Source organism: Sinocyclocheilus rhinocerous, unplaced genomic scaffold (assembly GCF_001515625.1).
Source record: "Sinocyclocheilus rhinocerous isolate Xijiao unplaced genomic scaffold, SAMN03320098_v1.1 scaffold990, whole genome shotgun sequence".
NCBI classification, from domain to species: Eukaryota; Metazoa; Chordata; class Actinopteri; order Cypriniformes; family Cyprinidae; genus Sinocyclocheilus; species Sinocyclocheilus rhinocerous.
In genome coordinates, this window is record NW_015652301.1 from 118,376 (window position 1) to 139,476 (window position 21,101).

General features: G+C 35.3%; 1 protein-coding gene across 1 annotated transcript in view; it reads right to left on the reverse strand.

The window, feature by feature from the left end:
• Positions 1-2,669: 2,669 nt before the first annotated feature.
• LOC107714557 (acid-sensing ion channel 1-like) overlaps positions 2,670-21,101 on the reverse strand; it is a 22,563-nt gene continuing 4,131 nt past the window's right edge. The window contains exons 3-11 of the mRNA XM_016520426.1: positions 19,391-19,586; positions 8,228-8,375; positions 8,023-8,150; positions 7,256-7,406; positions 5,763-5,819; positions 5,501-5,654; positions 4,656-4,688; positions 4,085-4,205; positions 2,670-3,246 (exon numbers count right to left, since the gene is read on the reverse strand). Coding sequence (XP_016375912.1) covers positions 3,127-3,246; positions 4,085-4,205; positions 4,656-4,688; positions 5,501-5,654; positions 5,763-5,819; positions 7,256-7,406; positions 8,023-8,150; positions 8,228-8,375; positions 19,391-19,586 — 1,108 coding nt within the window. The 3' untranslated portion in view covers positions 2,670-3,126. The remainder of the gene's footprint in view (positions 3,247-4,084; positions 4,206-4,655; positions 4,689-5,500; positions 5,655-5,762; positions 5,820-7,255; positions 7,407-8,022; positions 8,151-8,227; positions 8,376-19,390; positions 19,587-21,101) is intronic.

Sequence of the window (21,101 nt, forward strand, 5' to 3'; positions counted from 1 at the left end):
ACGTTTTTATACTGTAAACAAGATAATCATATATCCAACGAGGTTGGAGGCAGCGATGCCGGTGGCACTCAACTTTTTGCGTCAGGTAGTATGGATCAGGTGTTAATTATTAATCATCATCAGTGACAAATTACATAAATCACGGTTCCTAAAAAAATTAGCTGAGATTATCTCGGTACCGTATCTACTTGGTTTGCATCTGTTTCTCCAGTATGACGATTTAATCGGTCTTTACTGCACGGCTCTGTACACTTTTAGTTCACTGCTCAATGCAACGATACCTTCTAAATGGCGCCTCGGTGACGTCACACATAATAAACGCACGTGACTGACAAAGACCGATACTTGTTTATAGCATGTGATTCATTGAACGACTTGTTTAATGTTTAAAGGGGTCATATGATGCTGCTAAAAAGAACATTATTTTGTGTATTTGGGAACGGGAACTGTGATACATTGTAATGGTCCTACAAATATGCTTTATGCAAAATGTAATTTCGTTTTTCTTTTTAATCTTTTGACATTTTTGTGAGATTCAGCCACACATGGAAGTAAAAGATCAACTGATTCATCAGAATAGGAATTTAACAAAGGAACTGAGTAGCTTAAGATAGCAAAATGCCCTTTGAACAATGGAATCCTCTGTTAAGGAATAAATGGAATACCAGAACAGTTCTCAGGGGTGAAAGGTCACAGTTCCATGGGAGAAATGATAGGAATTCCTCAATTCAAAAAGAGCTTATGGATTTTTTTTTTGGAGAGTTAAAACCTTTGAGTTATTTTAGGATTATTTATTTAGTATTCATTAATATTTTGAATTGTTTTTATATAACAATTCAAAATATTAATTAACTTTTATTTTATATGTTTTATTTTTCATTTCAATTTTAGTTTAAGTTTTAGAAAATGTTGAAATTTTTGTTTAGTTTTAATTTATTTCAGTTTTAGTCATTTTAATACTTAAACTTATTTCAGTTAGTTGCCAAGGCAACATTACTCATTTTTAATTTTTAATCCAATATTTATATCTTATTTTATTTCAGAAAACGATTTTTAGTCGTTTTAGTTATCAATAGCAACATTGCTTTGCACAACATTACATCTTAAGTTGTACAGACACACACACACAGAAATATTCCAGGCAGGCAGGTAAACAGGACAATCATTTTATGCATGTTTATTCATTTAAAAAAATCATATTTTATTACACCCACATGATAAACATCTAAATAATACAGAAATGTATCAAAGTTTGATTTATATATTAATACTGTTGATATTTGACAATCTTTATTTTGTAGGAAATACTGAAAATTGTGTGGTTTTTCTTTTCTTTTGGAAAAGAAATCAGACCAAAGTCTGCTGTATATGAGATTAATATGGTGTCTAAAATGTAAATCAGACATGAAAAAATATTCATGAGCTGCCATATTCCACAACAAATCACTGTGTACTATCTGCTGCCATTTGGCACATCATTCTAATGCATCACAGACTTAAAAATACTTCATTTCCTCTGTTTAAAAATATCTGACACCCTGTTGCTCCAACTTTTCCTCATCCATTCCAGAAATGATCGTAATATGTACATGCACAAAGACACACCTACAAACAGACAAACACATCCATGCACTTTCAGTCGAGCTTGCAAACACACAGCAATGGCACACAACTTTAACTGACACATATACAGACATGCACACACATCCCAGCTCCCGAAACAAACATGACACTGCAGACAGAAGGCTAGGAGAGCTCACATGCACCCCTGGGAATTTCTAGGGTTAGTCTCTCTCTGATCTGACATGGGCCGATGATATCATGCTCATATCATATAGCACCCACAGGCCTTCAAGAAACAGTTCACCTAAAAATGAAAATTAGCTGAAAATGTACTCACACTCAGGCCATCCAAGATGTAGATGAGTTTGTTTTTTCATTTAAATTTAAAGAGAGAAATTTAGCATTTAGCATCACTTGCTCATCAATGGATCCTCTGCAGTGAATGGGTGCCGTCAGAATGAGAGTCCAAACAGCTGATAAAAGCATCACAATAATCTACAAGTAATCCACACCACTCCAGTCCAGCAATTAACATCTTGTGAAGCAAAAGCTGAGTGTTTGTAAGAAACAAATCCATCATTAAGTCTTTTTAACTTTAAACTAGCCAAAATATCGGTCCATAGTCCTTAATAATGCTTACTTCTGCGAAGAAGTTCATCCCCTGTTGTCTCTCGCATTCAAAATCCACTGACATATTTGTTTAGACCTGTTTTGGCTTGGAAACGGTGCTTGATCTTTGCATATTTCTCTCCTGATTCAGACAACACAACTTTTTCACTGGAGAAAGCAATATTATGAATAGAGGACTTTTAGCCAGAAGCAACAGTTTGAATTTAAAAGTCGTAATGATGGATTTGTTTCTTTTAAACACACAGCTTTTCACTTCTCAAGATGTTAACTGATGGATTGGAGTGGTGTGGATTACTTGTAGATTCTTGTGATGTTTTTATCAGCTGTTTGGACTCTCATTCTGACGGCACCCATTCACTGCAGAGGATCCATTGGTGAGCAAGTGATGGAATGCTACATTTCTCCAAATCTGTTCTGATGAAAAAACAAACTCATCTACATCTTGGATGGCCTGAAGGTGAGTACATTTTCAGCAAATTTAAATTTTTGGGTGAACTCTTCCTTTCAGACTGGTGTTCCCTCACACAATGCCTTGTGCAATGAATCGCTTGTCACAATGCATTTACAGCCATATCATAGCCATTAAGATGCACAGAATTAATAAAATATGACACATAGAGTAACGCCTCAAGCTAGCAGATGCAATTCTGTCACAAAAGGCCATGCAGACAAAGATCGAACATTTTAATTAATATTAAACGTTTTTGACATTCCTGCCTTATAAATCAAAAGCAGGTTTTTCAGAAAACCACAAAACATTTTTGGAAAAATCCTTAAAAATCACATAGGCATAAGAGAGAGAGTACAACCACAAGATGCCAGAACAATCTGAAGAAAACACAACTGTGCTGGTGTTGTGATGCCATCTGCTAAAATGTAGAACATTATCTGAATATGAGTGGCAGGCAAACAGCTGGAATTTCTGCAGGAATGTTAATGGAATTTACTGACGTGACATTTAACATCATCCAGGCCGAGTACAGTGCCGTGATCAGTGTTGTTGTTGTTGTGATGCTTCTTGTCAGAGCAGCGGCACAACCTGTATTTCATTACCTTGACAGACAAAAAGATGTTGTGATATTGTCTTTGAAGGGTTAGTTCACTCCAAAATGAAAATTCTGTCATTACTTACTTTAAATTTTCAGACTTTCTTTCTTCCATAGAACATATTGCATACACTACCATTCAAAAGTCTGAGGTTGGTGAGATATTTAAAATGTTTTTGAAAGAAATCTCTTCTGCTCACCAAAGCTGCATTTATTTGATCTAAAATACAGTAAAAACACTAAGATTGTGAAATATTATTTCAATTTAAAATAACTGTTTTTTTGTTTTAATAGATTTGGAAATGTAATTTATTCCTGTGATGTAAAGCTGAATTTTCAGCATCTTTACTCCAGTCTTCAGTGTCACATGATCCTTCTAATATGCTGATTTGCTGCTCAAGAAACATTTCTTATAATTATCAATGTTGAAAACTGTTGTGCTGCTTCATATTTTTGTAGAAACCATTTTTTCAGGATACTTTGATGAATAGAAAGACGTAATAAATATCTTTGATGTCACTTTTGATCAATTTAATGCATCATTGCTAATTAAAAGTATTAATTTCTTTTAAAAACAACCACAAATGTTTGAATGGTACTGTATGTAAGCTTGGCATGTTGCAATGGGTTATGTAGCAAGAGATTTTTAGTGAATAGCGACTTTCAGCAGAAAAGTCTGTGTTCCACAGAAGAAAGAAAGTCATGTGAGTTTGGAATGTCATGAGGGTGACAGAATTTTCATTTGTGGTTCAAATATTCCTTTAGTAAAAATGTCACCACACAAATCCCAGCAGAAATGTTTATGACAGGACAGAACAGCCATACAGATATATTATAAATCTTACCTCATAAAGGTAGTCAAAAAGCTCCAAAATCGTAAGAACACTGGCTCCAATGAACAGCCCCATCTGTCCTCCGATATCACCTACCAACACACAAACACACACAGACTGAACATTTACATTTCTTGAAGAAAACCTGAGAGGTGCAAAACTCATTGCCACAATTTTAGGGTGTTGCTATACATTCGCTAAGATGTTTTGGCTAATTTCTAGGTGGCTTCTTATTCAAGTTTGTGATATTCTCCGTTTAGTTTTTGAAAGAAATTAATACTTTTATTCAGCAAGGATGCATTAAATTGATCAAAAGTGACAGTTAAGACATTTCTATTTCAAATAAACGCTGTTCTTTCTATTCATAAAAAGATCCTGAAAAATGGTATCAGTTTCCAAATCAGCATATTAGAATGATCAATTAGAAATTTAGGGCTGTGCGATTTGGGGGAAAATATCAAATTGCGATTTTTTTGACAGATATTGCGATTGCGATTAGATTTGCGATTTTAAATTTGCAAAGTCAAGCTTCAGCTCAATATTGCCAATAATGTGCAGCACAGTATGGGTATCATTACCCTGCTGAAAAAAAACAATAGAAACTATCACAGAAATTCTTATACTTTTGACAGTCCAGTATGGCAGATTATCAATTAAAATGCTAAAGTGACACATTATCCAACACTTTTGTCTTTTTTAAAATACACAGCACACTGTAGTCACTGGTATCTACACAGTTAATCAGTTAAAGGCAGAGTAAGCGATTTCTGGTAGCCAATGTTGATATCAGTACGTAATACTGACAGCCAGCGGTTGAAATGGGTACTGCAGTCTAAATTCAAAATATTGAATGCCCCCTCCTCCCCAGACTCGATGCTCACGCGGGTTGCCAGATTAAGGACATACTACAGGAACAAGCACAACTGACAATGGAAAACGACAAGCCTTAAACTGTGAATTATCGCAGTTTTAATATGCCTCTGGTCACAGAGCTTTTTAGATGGGTGCCGAGGCTTTTTAGGTCGGGTAGAATCTGCGATCTCTAAACCAGATTGAGCAGGAAGTTGCTCGTTTCCATGGCTGCAATACGTTATTTTTTCTGCCAACTGGCAACCCGGGCTGTTGAAATCCTATTGGGTGAATTGGCAATGGGACCAAACACAGACCAAAACAAAAACAGACATTCCGACACAGAACACACATTTCAAAGTGGAATAACTGGCTGTAGCATAGTTTTTCGGAGAAATAAGTATGTGAACTAGTTATGTTTTCTAAATATCTGTAAACATGGCATTTTTATGCTTTAGTACAGTCAAAAAATTACATACAGCACCTTTAAGAAATGTTCAAAACAGAGATTGTGATGGAAAACAGGTACCACCAGGGTTACCAAGGTAACAAAGCAATCAATGCTTATGAAACACTCACGTTATGTATTTCTCAGATTTGCTGTACTTCTTTGCAAGGTATTTGACTGACGCTTTGCTGGGGATCTTGACGAAGGATAGCTCTTTACTGTAGCGCGTGATGTTGCACGGAGTCTCGCATGAGCAGTAGTCACTGTCCCTCTCCACCAGGAAATCTGTGCAACCGGAACAAGATAAATTATAGCACTGTAAACATTAAAATCATGGCTCATCTGAAAGATAAACTGTGTTTCTGACATTGATTCATGATTAAAGTTACTTACCTAGTGCTGGATGTGCACATTCTTTATATAGCACAGGAGTGCAGTACTGCGCATCACCTGCAGGGGCAGTAAATGTCGAAGTATGATTTGCTCAAAAATCAATTCTGTCATAATATTCTTAGTTTTCAAAATTCTTGCCTTTTCTCAAAAGGTGACTATTAAAACCATTTTTTGTTCATTGAAATAAAGCTGAAATAAAAAATAAATATTGGATGAAAAGCGGAAACATAGCAACTAACTGAAATAAATACATTTAAGTATGTATATATTCACGAACATAATTAATTTGATTAACTAATATTAACAAAGGTTAATAAATACTGCAAAAAATATATTGCTCATTATTATCTTAACAAACAAGACCTTGTTGTAAAGTGTGACCAAAAAAACTAATAAAAATAACAAAAGCACATAAAAAATTACTAAAATAAATCATAAGATCAAAACGTTCTTAACACTCAGTCCTTCTCAATTCATAATAAGTATTAAAAACCTCAAGCACTTCTATCTAAATTCTCTTACCGTGTTCTTGTGCATCATAACAGAGTCCTTACTGCAGATATAAATTGCCTCGAGTTAAAATCCCACACTGATATATGTTAATTTAGCCTTCTGTAATCAACTAAATTGCACTTCAGTGCCAGTGGCGCTTTAACAGGAGCAGGTTTAATTTGGTTTCACTCGCTTGATTAACTTGACCTCAACGCAGTTGTGAACTCTGCTTTTTTTAGAGGCAGATACTTGAAGTACTGCTAGTATGTTATAAATGTGACTGTTAAGCACAATTACAGCAACTGTAATCTAGAATGTGCACAATCATTAAAGACTTTAGGGTCAGTTTGAAGCATTTACGTAACAGGACAATTTACTGCCCCATTATAGAAACTCTTCAAACTGACTAAAATTTAACTTTGTCATTATCAAGTTCAAGTGGCATAAGAAAAAGAGAAGGACATAGACAATTTCATTTTAGTATTAGAATTTATACTATTATTATATTTATTAATATCTTTGATTTTTTATTTAATTTTAGTTCTAATCATTTATCTGCTTTTGTCATTTTTATTAACTTTTTTATATATTTCTATAGCTTGTGTTATATAGCTTTTTTAAATTTCAGTTTTAGTTTTTGTAATTTTAGTACTTCAACTTATTTCAGTTAGTTGCTAAGAAAGCATTTCTAATTTTCATTTAAGTTTCTTAAGTTTTAGTTTTTCATCTAATATTTATATTTGATTTCAGCTTTATTTCAGTTATTGAAAAAATATTTGTAATAGTTTTAGTTAACAACAACAACACTGATAGACAGTGTATAAAGCCATCATGTGAAGCAATTTGACATTTAATTTCACAACACGGACAATAAATGATACTGTTAACTATTTCACAGACCTGATGGACTCTTCTGAACTGTATCATTACAGTAACTGCAATATTAGAGTAAAATGCTTTTGATGTTGTAAAGTAATGCTGTAATCATAGCAGTGCCTCACCAGGCATATGCACCATGCGGCAGTTGCAGTTTTCCACCAGGTAGCGTGTCTCGCAGTCCGTTCGACAGGCGCTGATGCTGTACGCTTTGAAGTAGTCTGAGCTCGGCGGGGTTGCCTTGCAGCTGCCCCACGGAGCAGGAAGATACACCAGCTGAAAATGAAATAGTACTAGTGTAAAAAAACAGAAAAACGTCTCAGGTTACTTATGTAACCATGGTTCCCTGAGTAGGGAACGAGACACTGCGTCTTCTAGGGGTCGCTATGGGGAACGCCTCGTCGTGACCCGTGTCTGAAGCATACATTGAAAAAACACCAACTTGTTGGCCGGCGACAGCCATGACGTCACTACCGGTGCGACTATAGTATAAATAAGCGCCGGGAGCACACATCATTCACTTCTTCATCTGAAGCTTGCGTCCGCAGCATGGCAAGAAACCTAGAGGACGCAGTGTCTCATTCCCCTCAGGGAACCATGGTTACATATAGAGATAGCTCTTACTTTTTCCTTGGAAATGCACGCTTCAAACAGAACAGTCAATGAAGACGAAGAAGAGAATGATGTGTGCTCCCGGCGCCTATTTATACTATAGTCGCACCGGTAGTGACGTCATGGCTGTCGCCGGCCAACAAGTTGGTGTTTTTTCAATGTATGCTTCAGACACGGGTCACGACGAGGCGTTCCCCATAGCGACCCCTAGAGGACGCAGTTCGAAGTTCCCATGAAAGGGAAACAATCAATATAAAGCGTATATTAATATGACACTCACTCGCTGCTCTTGGCAAGAAACGAACGTCTGGAATCCTGGTGCGACTCCGAAGCCCAGCTGATCTATTAACGCAGGCTCGTCCTGACTGTGAATCTGAACTTTGATTCCCGCCTCAAACGACGAGTCGTCTGTGAGAGAAAACGAGAGAGTGAGAGGAAGGATATAGGAGTAGTGTGCATCTGGGGTTTTCCTCGTGCGGCCTCACCTGTCTCTCCCCACACAGGTAAATATTCGTCCTGCTGAATGTCCAACATGATCTCCAGGCCGTTTCCCATCCCTCCCTTCACGCTGACCAGCGGCGCGCCGGTGTTACCCGAGTTAAAGGTGTAACACTTCCCGTAACGCGTGAACACCTGAAAACACACAAAAGATAACTAATGTAAAGCTGATGTAAAGTTTCTACTGGGCCAGTGCTTTTGCAAGTACTACATTGTTCATTCGGTGCCATTTTATTTTGCATAATTTGAAGATAATGTGAGAGATGCTTGCCTGTGCCTGTTTAGGAGGAACATTATAGTGTTCCTTTTTCACTATGTATAAATAAATAAGTAAATAATTAAATAAATAAATAGATGATAGATAGATAGATAATAAAAAAAGAAGTAAATAAATAAAATTATCTACATCAACAGATGGTTAAAATAATAACTAAAACAGTAACTAAAATATAGAAATAAAAATACATTTGATTTAATATATTTGGTATTTTGCCGTTTACACTACCATTCAAATGTTTGAGGTCGGTAAGTCTCTTCTGCTCACGAAGGCTGCATTTATTTGACCAAAAATACAGTAAAAACTGTAATATTCTGAAATATTATTACAAATTAAAATAACTGTTTTCTATTTGAATATATTTTAAAATGTAATTTATTTCTGTGATGCAAAGCTGAATTTTCAGCAGCCATTATTCCAGTCTCCAGTGTCACATGATCCTTCAGAAATAATTTGATGCTCAATAAACAACATTTTTATTGTTATCAATGTTGAAAACATAGGCGTAGCTTGACATTTGAGCTCGTGGGGGCCAAACTGAGCCGGTCGATTCGGTTAGTCTCCCCCCCCCACCCCACCCCAAGTTGTGCTGCTTAATATTTTAGCATTTATTTGAAATAGAAATCTTTTGTAACATTACAAATGTCTTTACTGTCACTTTTGATCAATTTACAACAAATGTTATGTGGAGATCATGAGACAAATAAATAATGATTTCTACTTAAGATTTTCAACTGCTTTTGCGTCCAGACCCTGATATTATATTACATATTATATTACCCGAAACAGTGACAAAATTTGTTTGCATACAAATATTAAAATGTATTAATGTTTCCATAATATTTAATCCTACAGCTTCACAGGCTTATTAATATTTAATCCTCCAGCTTCACTTTATTATTTTCATTTTTAGTTCCCCCCTGCTGTCAGAAAAGACATGCAGCCCCACTGAAATGATCCGAACGAAATAAAGAGATATTACAGGAGTTACATGAGTTGCAATTTTGTACACTGCTAGTAAAACGCTCTATTCTTGAAAACTGACATGAGACATAAACAATGAGAGAGCAGGAGAGGAATAAAAAATTGAAAAGTTCATTGTAGACCTGCTGAGAGTTATTAAAGGGAGCCGGTTCCTATGGAAACAAGAGATCCAAGTGTGAAAAACTCCACCAACACACACCGGACTCGGCCCTCTTGCTGTGTTCTCTTTGATTTGTTAATTAAACATTTAAAGACATTTCCCTTTGAGCACGACTCCATCTGTCAGACTGTGGTGAAAACATAGAGGGAGATCCTGAGAGGTTTTGAATCTCTGCTCTGTTTCCTGTGACCCGTCAGACCTGCGTCAAAGTGACCTTCCCATGCTGTCCACACCAGCATCCATTAGCGCTCGTGTGTGCTACACAAACATACTGCATCAATACTGTAAATCCTGCCACGAAAACATCCCTGCGTGACGTCCACTGAGACTCAACGGCCCTGTAGAACCGCCTGAATTGACATTAACAGAGTAAGATAGCTCATGTTAGCTATGCATCTTGCATTGACTAACACTGAGAATAAGCAGCTCCCTCAACAAAGAGAAATCAAAGGAGATAACAACAAAAGACCCGTCAGAACTTCGGGGTCAGTAAGATTTCATTTTATTTTTTAAATTAAATTTTAATTTATTTGATTTTAAATACTTTTATTCAGCAAGGATTAAACTGATCAAAAGTGACACTAAAGACATTTATAAAGATACAAAATCATTCTATTTCAAATAAACGCTGTCCTTTTGAACTTTCTATTAAATTAAAGAATCCCAAAAATAAATGTATCACTATTTCAACACTGATAATAATAAGAAATGTTTCTTGAGTAGCAGATCAGTGTAACGTGGTTTTGTGTTTTGTCTCAAGTTTACGTTTCTTGTCTTTTTTGTAATTTTGTCCCAGTCATGAGTTACGGAGCACTGCACATGGCATGCAGGAAAAAAATAGTAGGCTAAAACGTGCACACGATTACTATTTCGTTCCATCGATTTACTATTTCCTCGATTTATAAATTGTGTGCACGATTTACTAATTCGTTCCCTCGATTTGCTAAATCGTGCACACGATTTATAAATCGAGAGAACGAATTAGTAAATTGTGCGCACGATTTAGCAAATCGAGGGAACGAATTAGCAAATCGATAACGAAATAGTAATCATGTGTAGTGGTTGACCGATATTGGTTTTTTGACAGCCGATGCCGATGCCAATATCTTGGAAAGCAGGGTGGCCGATGGCCGATATAAAGCCGATATAATTTTATTATTTTAATTAATATTTAAGAAATTTGAAATCATTTGAAAATGGATTTAAAAATAAATGTGTAAAATAAACATACTTATACTTTAGATGACCATGTATTTTTCACAAATAAATAAATATTTAATAAAAAGCTGTATACAACATTGTAACCAACAGGGCACTAAGTAATCTGCGAAGTTTGTGTGCATTGGGAATCATATTTTTTCAAATAAAGCCTCGACTAAGTTTGCAAGGTTTGTGAAATTAAATGTTCATTAAAAGACATTCAAAGATTTGTTCAAATGATTTAAATGCGTATTTGCTGAATGCTGACGATTTATTTATTTTTTCTTGCATGTCATGTGCGGGGCTCCGTAATGAGTTGTGTTCGGTATGCTCTGCATGCTGTCGAACCATTCTCACGGTACTTTGTTGTCACACCGATCAATCTGCGCAGCATCGCTTCAAGCCAAACACACCTATGGTCTCTGATAGTCATGTGATTCCATGTTTCCTCATGTGACTCTGTTTCTATTGGTTGTCTAATTTATGTGTTATGTTCTCATTGGTTGGATTTATGTCATGTGACCCCCTTTGTTTGATTTATATAGCCCTCATGTTGCCATTGTTCCTTGTCTAGAATTGTTCCCTGTACTACTGTTGGTGAGTTTGTTTTCATGGTCATGTAATGTTTCTTGTCACGCCAAGGCTGTTTGGATTGTATTTGCTCATGTTTGGAATAAACTGCACTTGGGTTCACTTCAACTCGCCTCAGTGGATCATTACAATCAGCATATTAGTATGATTTCTGAAGGATCGTGTGACACTGAAGACTGGAGTAATGATGCTGAAAATTCAGCTTTGCATATTAGAAATAAATACAATTTTAAAATGTTCAAATAGAAAAGTTATTTTAAACTGTAATAATATTTCACAATATTACTGTTTTTACTGTATTTTTGATCAAATAAATGCAGCCTTGGTGAGCAAAAGAGACTTTCAAAAGCATTAAAGAAATTGCACCGATTTTTATAAGCATCGAGTTTCTCTGATTTTTCTCCTAACAAAAAGACCCAAAACTAAAAAAATTTTTCAAACTGTGTCAGATTTGCCAAAATACTAATTTAAGCACACCATATTAAGAGATCTTAATATGATCTCAGATATTTCTCATCACATTTTTCCAAGACGAAATTATTTAAGTTTCTATCCACTTCTATCCATTGATTTGATAGCTGTATACTCGTACAATATGTCAGAAATCTTTTCATTTGTGTCTATTTTTATTTTACTAAGAAATAGAGGAAACATCCCAGACAATACAACATCTCTGGAGCGGTCTTGAAATGTGTTTTTAACTCTACATGCAGACACAACATCCTAAAAATACCGCATTCATGGCACAAGATAGCAAGATGCATCCATCTAGTGCATGTTTGCTTAGAAAAAAGCTACAAAACGGAAAAGAAGAAACATTCTGCAGTTTAACTCGGTATCACCTAAAAACCTTTATGCACAAATGTATACTGACATCTCACTATGTCAACTAACCAACTTAGATCATCCTGCTGAAAAAAAAATGTATCTAAGGTCATCCAGCCTTGCCAAATTGAACCTGCTCTGTTTCGCTAATTTTCAGAAGGGTAGGGGCACTTGTCAGCTATAGGTCAGTTTGAGAAATCAACTAAACCAGCACAAACCACCTTACGCTGATTTGTTCATCAGGACGGGATGAGATATGTCATCTATAGCCACAAACCCTGTAGCATTTCTTTCCCCTTCCAATCTGTCTGACTGCCTGAATCATGGCTATGTGTGATCTGCGGGTCCTTGTGAGGGCAGATCTGCTCGACACAGCCGCCTGATTTAAATCCCCGGTGCATGAGAGACCTGTGCGCCGCAGGAGCCGAGGAGAAATCATTAAACGGCAGAGAGAAAGATAGATGGAGGACACTGGCATGGAGAGAAACAAACTGATCTGGATGATCATGTTCTTTGGCTGATAAATTGAAAACAAGACACATTGCATCTCAAGAATAAAAGCACGGGGAGATATTTATCCACAAAACTTGTCGATGAACTATTAAAAAAGTTGTGGGTGGTTGCCAGCACGTTGCTAGGGTGGTCTGGGGTTGCTAGGTGGTTGCTTACTGGCTCAAGTCAAAATAGATGTAGATGACTTTGTTTCTTCGTGGGAGCAGATTTGGAGAAATATGGCATTACATCACATGCTCAATGTATCCTCTGCAGTGAATGGGTGCCGTCAGAATGAGAGTCCAAACAGCTGATAAAAACATCACAATAATCCACAAACAATCCACACCACTCCAGTCCATCAGTTAACATCTTGTGAAGTGAGAAGCTGTGTGTTTGTAACAAACAAATCCATCATTAAGATGTTTTTAACTTCAAAAAGTTGCTTCTGGCTCTATCCTTAATATTACTTTCTCCAGTGAAAAAGTCGTCCCGTCTTAACCAGGAGTGAAATATGAACAGATTAAGCACCGTTTACATTTGAAAACAGTCCCAAACAATTCTAAACAAATATATTCATGGATTTTGATGTGAGAGGATAACAGGGGATGTACTTTTTCACTGAAGGAAGCAATATTACCGATAAAGAACTTTGGTCAGCAACGGTTTACATTTAACATCCTAAGTTAATGATGGATTAGTTTGTTACAAACACACAGCTTTTCACTTCACAAGATGTTAACTGATGGACTGGAGTGGTGTGGATTACTTGTGGATTATTGTGATGTTTTTATCAGCTGTTAGGACTCTCATTCTGACGGCACCCAGAGGATCCATTGGTTTAGCAAATATTCATTTCTGACTGAACTACTCCTTTAAATAATGGAACCTTTTTGTAAAGTCTTACCATTTTTCACCTACAGTACTTTTCATCCTTTGGCAAAATAGTCTGATTGCTTAGAAAAGTAATAGCACACCTCTCCTTGTTAAGTCACATAAATAAAAAACAACCTACAACCACCAGAACACCCTAACATTTGCATAGCAACACTTAGAACACCTTAGCAACTGGATAACAATATCTTATTATCGTGGCATTGTCTGGCATTACACAAGCAATCAGCACTCACATCTGAAAAAAAAATGCAAACTGATGCATGAATTATTGCATCGGCATAACATGCTAACATTAGAAAAAGTCAGTTCCTTATTATTTTGTCACTACCAACCTTTTAATGTACGTCATTTTAATGGGCTAATTGTGTTAAAGATGCAGAGATTAGTCAGTTAGTATTTGATAGCCTGTGCATTTCTCATTGGTCTTCATTCTTTATGCAAACACCGCCCCTCCCCCTCCACCACCATCATCCGCTCTCTCCTTCGGCAACACTCTGGAGTCCAATTAGCTGTCATGATTAGCTGTAAACATCATTTACGTGGGGTGGGAGCACAGACAGCATGCAAAGGCACTTTAATCACTGTCTCGTTACCATGTGATATTATTCATTGCACAATAATTTATTCATCTGCGACTGAAGATCTGAAAAATTGACTTTAGTTATTAAAGAAGTCTCAGTGCAGAAAACAGGGGTGTGTGATCTGTTCCTTTTTCTCACACAGCTCTATATTTTATTAGATGCCAGCTATAATTTTATGGTTTCTCTCATGCTTACCAAGGTTGCATTTATTTGATCAAAAATACAGCAAAAAGTAAAATTGTGAAATATTATTACAGTTTAAAATAACTGTTTTATATTTGAATATATTTTAAAATGTAATTTATTCCTGTGATGCAAAGCTGAGTTTTCAGCATCATTTCTCCAGTGTCACACGATCCTTCAGAAATCATTCTAATATGCTGGTATAAATTAGAGCATCTAATCTAATATGATTAGATGCTCAAGAATAATTTCTTATTATTATCAATGTTGAAAACAGTTGTGCTGCTTCATATTTTTGTGGGAACTAAGATAAATTTTTTTTTTCAAGATTCTTCGATAAACAGAAAATTCAAAAGAACAGATTTTTTGTAACATTCTATTTGTCTTTCCTGTCACTTTTGATCGATTTAATTAATCTTTGCTGAATGAAAGTATTAATTTATTTAAAGAAAATCTTTATGCCCCCAACTTTTGAATGGTAGTGTATAAACATGAGGTAAATTCATGATAAATTAAACTATTTAAAAATATATATTATTATTTGTTTTCCCACCATGTTGTAGAAAGAGTCCATATCATGCTATTTGTTGGAAGTTAGAATTTCAAATAATTGTTACATACAGTTTTTCTGTATAACATTGGACACTGCTCTCAACCTGTGGTTTGGGTGAGGGTATGTATGTGATTTTATTATTATAAATCCTTTTGCCTTTTTTTTTTTTTTTTGGTGTTGTGAAAATTTAATAAATAAATCATACAAAAAAAAAAAAAGAATTTCAAATAAATTTCAATTTAGAATTGAAATTAAATTCTTATTCAATTTAGAAGAATTTCAAAGCCCTAAGACTGGCAAGAGCGGCTTCCAAATCTTCTATACTTATTTTGCTAGATCTGCCAGTTTTTGAAATGGAGAGAAATTTATGAGATAACAGAGATCAATTATATTGTGCACAAAATGTGAGAGACCGCTAAATATTACATTTTGAAATAATTAAAATAATTTAAGAATGATAATTAAAATAGCTATTTGCTACAATTAATGAAATATCAATTCAACATAAAAATTATGATACAGAAATTATGGATACAGAAGAGAAAGTCAAGACCTCTAACAGGCCAAAAAAATAAATAATTAAATATTTGATGTTTTTTAAAGAACTAGCTACTTCTATGAGAACTTTTTAATAAATCGCACGACAAAACATAATATTTATGCCTACAATGATTAAAATAAAAATCACCAAGTGCACCCTATTTGTGGAAAGTGCCAAATAAAGCAGTTTGGAGAATATATAAACAGCATTTGAGCCAAATGACTTCCATCGTCAAGGCCAATGAAGCAAGCAATTCCCCTCCCAGAGCGAAACCCATCAAGCATTTAATTGTAGCTACGCAGAGCTGAAAACCACAAAATAGAGTCGGCTGGCCGTGAAGACAGACCGAGGAGAGCCATCCCTCAAACTCCATTAACAATTACAAAAAAGAAGAGTCTGGTGCACTTCACTGGGCTAGTAAAGACAGAGATAAAGAATAGACTGTCCCAGATGCTCTCTCACACATCACACCAAATCTAATATTTAACACTGACCTATTTTCAAGGTTGCAGGGTATTTTGAACCTGCAGTGGGAGTTTAAAGCAGCCTGGAGCAAACGCGATTGTAGGTTTTTTTCAAAGCCTGGCATGGAAGGTGAGCTAAAGTCATCGGGGAATCAGAAACATGCAGAGGTTTCGGGAGACTCTTTGCTCATCAGGGAACTTCTAATGCTGTTATACAAACATTTGTATATAGAGATGGAAAAATCCCTGTACAATATGCTCATGTTGGCATTTGGGTAAGTAGGGCATTATCACCAACACACACAAAAGACTTCAGATGCTTCAGACGGGGATGGGGGAGTCAGTTCCACATGTCGCCATGGAAACTTGGAGAGAAACGTGGTTACATCACCAAAGCAACCTTTTCAGCGCCATAGTCCTCACAGTGTCATAGTGAACTCTTGCTCCAATGCTGGTTTTCAGTAATGAGCTGCTGCTCACATCTGCTCTCATCGCTTACAGTTAAACATTTAGGTTTGAGTCACTGGCTTCCCAGACACTAAAAGTACTGTAGCAGTGGTTTCAGATGGCATAATATTTAATGATTACCACATGCATGTATCATGGTATTACATGCGTGAGAAGTACACTGTAAAAAAGGATTTTTCAAGGTTGTAAATAAAACAAGATTATTGAAATAGGTTTTACAAGAAAATTAGGGACGCTTGTTTACTCCATGGGATAAAAAAAAAATGTAAAAGGTAATTGCGACTTTTTATCTTACAATTCAGACTTTTTTCTTTGTAAATCTGAGTTTATATCTCGCAATTTAGACTTTTTCCTCGCAATTCTGTTTATAACTCACAATTCAGACATTTGTCTCATGATTTTTAGTTTATATATCATAATTCAGCCCTTTTTTGCAGTTTTAAGTTTATATCTCACAATTTCAGACTTTTCCCCCCAAAATTTAATAATAAATAAAAGTTTATTATTATAATTTCAAAAGTTTATTTTAAAAATATTTTCTCACAATTCTTAGTTTATAGCTCAGTTTTAAAGAGGTCCTATTATGCTCTTTTACAAAGTCTTGATTTTGTTTTGGGGGTGTACTAGAACATGCTCTCATGCTTGGTGGTTCGAAAAACGCATTATTTTTCACATAATTTACATTATTAAAATACCTTTCTCCCCTAAAATTAAAAAAGTGAAAAAGCATAATAGGACCCCTTTAAGTTTATATCTCATAATTCAGCCTCTTTTTTTGCAGCTTTAAGTTTATATCTCACAGTTCAGACTTTTCTCACAATTCTGAGTTTCTCTCACAATTTCAGACTTTTCCCCCCAAAATTCAGAGTTTATATCTCATAATTCAGACTTCTTTTTTTTGTTGTTGCAATTTTAAGTTTATATCTCACAATTCAGACTTTTTTCTCACGATTCTTAGTTTATATTTCATAATTGCAGTTTTAAGTTTATATCTCATAATTCAGCCTTTTTTTTTGCAGTTTTAAGTTTATATCTCACAATTCAGACTTTTTTCTCACAATTCTTAGTTTATATCTCATAATTGCAGTTTTAAGTTTCTATCTCATAATTCAGCCTTTTTTTGCAGTTTTAAGTTTATATCTCACAATTCAGACTTTTTTCTCACGATTCTTAGTTTATATTTCATAATTGCAGTTTTAAGTTTATATCTCATAATTCAGCCTTTTTTGCAGTTTCAAATTTATATCTAACAATTCAGACTTTTTTCTCACGATTCTTAGTTTATATCTCATAATTGCAGTTTTAAGTTTATATCTCATAATTCAATTCAGTTCAATTCAATTAAAGTTTATTTGTATAGCGCTTTTCACGATACAAATCGTTGCAAAGCAACTTTACAGCAAATTAGGTTTCCCTTTCATGGGAACTTCGAACTGCGTCCTCTAGGGGTCGCTATGGGGAACGCCTCGTCGTGACCCGTGTCTGAAGCATACGCATAATTCAGACTTTTTTTTTGCAATTTTAAGTTTATATCTCACAATTCAGACTTTTTTCAGAAAAGGGGTAGAATTGTGAGGTGTAAACTCAGAATTCACAGAAAAAAGAATTTCATGTTTAATAAATTGTTACTTGTTTACTTTCTTTGTAAATATTTGTGAAATATGCACTTTCCGACTTCAAATAGTTTCAAAGTAAACATACACCATTGTGCTTGAAAGACTACATGGAATATGCACAAAAAATGGGATTGAAGTTTATTTTCTACTGCAGCAGTCGATGATGAACAAAACTGTTCTTACCTGATATGATTCCTAAGTCTAAAATAATGAATATATGTTTTGCATGTTTACGTTTTTTAAAGAAAAGAAGGTTCTGCTCCTATTTTGATGGATAAGAAACTTACTTGCTCAAATAACACATTTTTCAGATAATGCATCAACCATCAGATTCATCTGAAAAAAAAATCTGCAAGTCATTTACAATTCTATGTTTCAGCCACAGTTGGGTGATAGAAAGGCTTTCTTTAAGATGATAATTTACGACAAATAACTTTTAATGTAAATAGCTTTAACAAAGATTTATCATCTGCAAATCACTACCTTTCATGAGTTTAGGGTCAGTAAGATTGTTTTTAAACTAATTAATACTTTCATTCAGAAAGATGCATTAAATCGATCAAAAGTAACAATGATGCTACTTACAAAAGATTTCAAATAAATGCTGGTCTTTTGAACTTTCAGGGTCTTTTGAATTCATCATAAACTGTATTCAACATTGAGCAGCAAATCAGTATATTAGAATGATTTCTGAAGGATCATGTGACACTGAAGACAGGAGTAATGATGCTGAAAATTCAGCTTTGATCACAGGAATACATTACATTTTAAAATATATTAACATAGAAAACAGTTATTTTAAATTGTAAAAACATTTCACAATATTACTATTTTTACTGTTTTTTTAACAAATAAATGCAGCATGTTGATTTCTTTCAAAGACATTAAAAAACCTTACTGACCCCAAAATTCTGAACCGTAGTGTACAAATTAAAATTTCAATGCTCTTCTACTCACACAACAGCTGCTCTGCACGCAAACATCCTTATAGTTGAGCTCTGGTTTTGCCATATTGCCGGATACATGCAAAAGGGTATTTTTTGGTGCTTTTTGTTAGTGTTGCGAAATGAAAGCGATAAAACAACTCAACAGCACAATGTGAACCCTGGGAAATCTTGAGAACTACAAACTTGATTCCAGCGGTGTAAATGATTGGACTGTCAAATATCACACCCCAGCATTTGGCTGAAACCTAGAAAAAGCCTCCAGCGCTCTGTGAGAGATTCGCATCAAATAAACACACCAGGGCTGCAGAATGGGACTTGAAGTGAAAAGAGCTCAAAGAAATGTATCACTGTGCATCCCTAGAGTGCCTCACCACGCTGAAGTCTTCGGGTCGACACGGCGAACCTCTGAACTGGCAGGAGAGCAGCATGTCTTTTATGTCGTGTCCTGTTCTATTATAGAACTCCCACATGTTGAAGGGTCGCGGCTTGAAGGAGCGAAAGTCTGCTTTGCTCTTGAGAACCTCCATCACGCTTTCTTCAACCAGGTGAGCGTCCCGTATCTCATGTCTATAGAGACAGACAACAAAAAAACAGAAGAACATGAGAGCACACTCTTAAAAATAAAGATTCTAAATAGGTTTTATTGCAGCAATACCATAGAAGAACCATTTTTGGTTCCGAAAAGAACCTTTCAATGAACAGTTCTTAAAAGAACCATTGTTTCATGGATAAAAAAAAAGTTCAGTGGATATTAAAGGTTCTTCATGGAACCACATGAGGCTTTTATTTTTAGTGTTAACGTTGTCAAATGCATTGGTTTAATATTGTTTTTTTTAAATCAGCTTTTTATTAAAAGCCTCCCTAAGTCTAATGTGGTCTGTAGCTGTCCACCAAACCAGTTTGCACGGGTCAGGATGGTCTGGTTTTATGGATTCAGAGCAGTTTTTTCAGCTGGTCAACATGGGAGACCAGCTAAACCAGTTTAAACCAGCAAAGGCAAGCAAACCACTTTAGGCTGGTTTAAGCTGTTACTTTCAACAAGGTTTGTTTGTTTGTATTTATTTATTGTTAAAGTTGGCAAGAAATGAACATTCATATCTAATTTCTTTTTGAACATTAAAGCATGTCAGCATATTCTGATACACCAAATACACAAAATAATGATCTTTAAAAAAGCATCATATGACCCCTTTAAAACTTCTTAAAGGAAACGTTCACCCAAAGGTGAAAATTTGCTGAAAATGTACTCATCCTCAGGCCATCCATGATGTAGATGAGTTTGTTTCATCATCAGAACAGATTTGGAGAAATTTAGCATTACATAACTTGCTCACCAATGGATCCTCTACAGTGAATGGGTGCCGTCAGAATGAGAGTCCAAACAGCTGAAAAAAAACATCACAGTAATCCACAAGTAATCCACACCACTCCAGTCCATCATCTTGTTAAAAAAACTGCATGTTTGTCATAAAAATGTCTTGATGAATTTACTTCATTTCAGACAATTGTTTCTGGCAAAAATATGAGTCCTCTATCAATAATATTGCTTTCTCCAGTGAAAAAGTCGTCTTGTCCGTCTTGTCTCAGAAATATGTCCAAAACAGTTCACAACAAATAAATATGTGGCTGGATTTTGATGTGAGAGATGTGAGAGAGGATGGACTTTTTCACTGGAAGAAGCGTTATTATGGATTAGTGACCCGTATTTTGGCCAGAAGTGATGATTTAAAGTTAAAACACCTTAATGGTGGATTTGTTTCTTTTTTCACAAGACTTTAACTGATGGACTGGAGCGGTGTGGATTACTTGAGGATTATTGTGATGTTTTTATCAGCTGTTCGGACTCTCATTCTGACGGCACCCATTCACTGCAGAGGATCCATTGGTGAGCAAGTCATGTAATGCAACATTTCCCCAAATCTGTTTCTGATGAAGAAACAAACTCCTCTACATCTTGGATGACCTGAGGGTGAGTAATTTTTCAGCAAATTTTCATTTTTGGGTGAACTACTCCTTTAAGAATTCTCAAGTAAATTGATCTTGAATACTTATTTTTACTTATTTTTATTTTTTTTTTTTACT